The sequence below is a fragment of the Palaemon carinicauda genome, chromosome 18 (genome assembly GCF_036898095.1).
Source record: "Palaemon carinicauda isolate YSFRI2023 chromosome 18, ASM3689809v2, whole genome shotgun sequence".
Classification (NCBI taxonomy): Eukaryota; Metazoa; Arthropoda; class Malacostraca; order Decapoda; family Palaemonidae; genus Palaemon; species Palaemon carinicauda.
In genome coordinates, this window is record NC_090742.1 from 85,551,219 (window position 1) to 85,555,677 (window position 4,459).

At 31.8% G+C, this 4,459-nt stretch overlaps 1 protein-coding gene across 1 annotated transcript in view; it reads left to right on the forward strand.

The window, feature by feature from the left end:
- Positions 1-3,121, forward strand: part of LOC137657401 (protein FAM200C-like) — a 79,424-nt gene extending 76,303 nt beyond the window's left edge. Inside the window, exon 4 of the mRNA XM_068391738.1 lies at positions 3,044-3,121. Coding sequence (XP_068247839.1) covers positions 3,044-3,121 — 78 coding nt within the window. The remainder of the gene's footprint in view (positions 1-3,043) is intronic.
- The last annotated feature ends 1,338 nt before the right edge of the window (positions 3,122-4,459 follow it).

Below are 4,459 nucleotides of genomic sequence, written 5' to 3' on the forward strand. Positions count from 1 at the left end.
TATTCGTGTTTGCACTAAATTGGAATGCAACAACCATAATTCAGAACCTAACGGAAATATATGAGTTAATAATTTAATTCTTAAATCATGTTAAGAGAACCTCTTTTATGTTTATCAGACCAAATCTCCGGTGTACTCGACTATCCCCATTTGCTCTAACATTTCGCATGCAAGTTTTTACCTCTATAATAGGCAATGTTACCTTTGCTCATTTGCATTTGGAATAAAAACCTAAAACAAATAAATTATAGGCAAAGCTAGGACACTTCATGAAATCTTATTTATGAGCCTAGCTGATAATGAATTTTACACATTAAAGAATTTTAGCCGCTATACCAAATATCATTCAGATACACAAATGCATAAACATTGTTTTGGGGATGTGTAAATAATCTCTTCTCATAATAAAAATATTTTGGTAATCTACTGTTTATCAATAAATATCACTTCAGCCTACAAGAGAGTGACAATAAAATAAGTAATCGATTTGTCACCGATCATCAAACCGAATTCTAAACTAAGAGAACAAATTGAAAGGTGTATACTGATGGAAATCTGCATAGTCATAAGTGAATTCCCTCATACGGAAGACAATCGTCAAGGACCATTCCAATCAATAATGAAACTACGTACAAAGTAATTCGGGTGCAAATGCCTCCACCAGTTCCTATGTTTCTCTTTCATATACGTTCATCAGCTCCCATCTCTCTCTTTCATATACCTTCATCAGAGTATATGCCTCCCCTGCGTATTCCCTCATCAGCGTCTAGCTTAACCCTTGCATATTGAGAATGTATGAGGGATTCGGCAGTGCTAGGGCATCCCGGTTTATGAAGGCGGTGGATGGGACCATAAAGGGCTCGTATTCGCAATGAAGGACCTTACACAAACAATCAATTCCGTTAATAAATCCAAGATTATTCCTAAAACGCTGAAACACAAGTTGAAACGGGGTCGAATAAAACAAATGTGTACAGCAAAATAGAAATACCTCGATATTTTAAACAAAAGGGTGGAGGAATAAATTGGATATAGAAAGGATTAGCAAATAAAACCGAATTAAGGCAAGAGCCTTTTTAAGGTAAAATATTTTTTTGATCTTAACATTTTTATGACAATAAACAAACGCCCATCAATAATAATAATAATAATAATAATAATAATAATAATAATAATAAATTGGTTATTTTATTACTATTAAGAATATTAATAGCATTCTTTATGGTGCCCTATAAACCAAAATCAAACTGATTAGTAAGCTTACAATACATAAAATGTCGACAGGATATAATAAAATTCAAACAATCTCAAAACAACTATATATATATATATATATATATATATATATATATATATATATATATATATATATAAATACATATATATATATATAAATACATATATATATAAATATATATATATATATAAATATATAAATATATAAATATATAAATATATAAATATATATATATATATATATAAATATATATATATATATATATATATATATATATATATATATATATATATATATATCAAAGGAAAGATACATTATGGTTTGAGGTAGCATTATGGTCACTTTTGAAAATAGTCATGTTGAAGACTCTACGACAGTTTTATAGTAAAGAAGAGTGTGTTTTAGTTCAAGCATTTTGAAGTTAAACTTTAACAAATAATGGGCAATACACACACACACACACACCGAAAAATCGAAATTAGAAGCCACAACTATTAAGACCAAGACTTTATTCTTAAACAAGTGCCATGATTTCCTAAAATTATGAACGGTAATTATCTCATGGCAAGGATATTTTTTTATCCGGTTTGTTTTATTGTTTCTGATTGCACAATTACGTAAAAGATTCCCATAGTGAATTTTAAGGAAATTTTTAGCAAGAGTGGAACACGTGGATGACAACAAAAGCGGAAGGGATAAGAAAGCAACTTATCAGGATTCATACCCGTGAGGTATATTGAAAATGACACATATATTTTTGGAGGGAGGGGTGTTTGAATAGCTTGACCTTTCAACTTGATGATCATCACATGCATAGTTAAATGAAATGCAATGCAGAGTAACGCCAATGGAATTAACTCCATGAATTCTCAACTATCATCTTCTTTCTTACTACGGCTACTATTTCAGTAAAAAAACAAAAAATAAAAAATCATAGCAATACTAACAACGAACAATAAAAAAAATAATGCAGTGTTGTAATAACTCTGAACGTGTCACTGAAAACGTTACTATTTCCAATGTCTACGTACAGCCAGGCAAACGGTAGATAGTAGATATCTTTGAGGAGTATTTATGCGTTATGCATTGCACGAATGAGAATTTTTTTTTTTTTTATCAACTATAGAAGGCGAAGATCAGTCACAGAATTTATTATAGCGCATAATCTTACTTCATATAAACTTTGGGAGCAAAATAAGTAGACCTACTTGAGGAAAATAGTGCAATCCACTTCCAGACTTTTCGAATAAACGCCACCAGAAAATCATAACACCAAGTCAGAGACCGAAATCTAGACTGTGAAAACCCGATAAAGCGAGTGAATGTGTAATAGAAATATCATAATTTAGATTTCACAATTCAAGTATCAAATATATTCAAACAACGGTTTGTTATTTGATCTTAAGTGTATTCTGGGTAAAATGTTGAACTTGACTATAGTCAAGTTAAACATTTTACCCAGATTACACTGGACATTTTCATTATGTGAGTATATCTTTGTCATAATATACCCCCAAATAGAGAATATTAATGGGACACTACTCCAAATGAGGAGAACATCCACACATTAAGTCCAAGTCTGTAAGCACAAGATGACTTAGTATAATGAATTTCATCTTTTCCCACTACAATCGATGGGAATCAATCTGCATTTGCTTTTCTTGATTATGTTAAGACCTCCACTTTAAATACCTAGATTTTCCTTAATAACAGGTTAACCTCAGGGAACTTGAAGAAATTATAAGGAAAATTTTCAAGAAGAAAGGGAATTTTCAAAAATGACTAAACGTTAATGAATGATTACAGAGCGCAGCTACATGCAAGACAACAGTGCCACCATTTTCTCTTTTAGGAGCTAAATGCAACCGCAGAGACAACCGGTGAAAATGTAAACCATGAAAATAACACAAAAAAAGTGAGAATAGGATTTCTCCTCAACCGAGAGTTCCCCCACATAGCCTATTCTACATGTGTCACAGGATAGCACTACAAATTCCGAGACAGTAGGAGAGAGAAGCTATATTTAATACAACGAATAACTTTATGCTCCAAAAACGGCATAATCTAAACAGCGTAAGTATAAAAAAAAAAAAATTAACAACTTTAATATTATTATGTATGAGGTATGCATATAATCTTCAAGAATCTTACGAAATCTATTTTTTTTCGCTACAAAAGACTGGCCATTCATCTCGGTAATGGATAAGGCGTAACCACTTTTTCCTCATCCCAAAAGAGAAGAACAATTAACCAGAAAAAAAAAAATGATCTCTTCCTCATTCAGAAGTGAGGAACAGTTTCCGTGACACTCTTATCCTTTTTTTTTTCTTTAATTAAATCTTATAATTTAATTCGCAGACTAATCATTTAAGTGACATCCATGTATATATATCTTAATTCTTTAGAAAAGATTTATAAGGTAGATTTTTTTCTGCAAAAACTTTATCACAATCTCAATGAGCGAATGTATAGTTTTAAACTAATGGTTCAAACACTTTTCCTGTTCATTTCCCACTCTGAAGTCCAAATTCCTTATCTAATGCCTTTTTGAATGAAAAGGGAAAGAAGTCTATGTAATAAATCGTTTTGCGCTAAATAAAATGGTTTAATGTCGGTCTATCTAAAGCACCATGCCTCTGGAATATAACCTTTTAGAAAAAAATTACCTTTAATTTTAGTCGTTGGCCCTCTGAACATCTGATTAAAAATTTATTCTTTAATGAATCTTAGTTTTTTCACTTGAGCTAATCTACGAATGTATTTACTTCTACATACGAGCAAAATCAAAGCAAATTCCAATTGAGAGAGAGAGAGAGAGAGAGAGAGAGAGAGAGAGAGAGAGAGAGAGAGAGAGAGAGAGATTTATCATGGCGATTTCCAAAAATATATCATGGATAACTTAATAAAATGAAATCCGGAAAATTATTTTGAGCAAGCATCATGCACAAACGCCAAGCAGCAAAACTACTGACATAAAAATAAAAAACCTTTAATAAAGGAGAAACGACAGAACGAGAATCATCTTTCCTTTCAATAACTTGGAAATATACACCAAAAATATGGTGCAACATTACTTTTTTATGATGGTTGGGTTGGGGGGTTAAGGGGGGGATTTTTGTCGAAGGAGAGTGCAAAGGCCATGTCTGGGATTTCGAGGAAAATACAGCCTCCCCTCCATACTACCTAGGGGAGGAGGCTGGACATCGAGTCTTAAGATGCTTT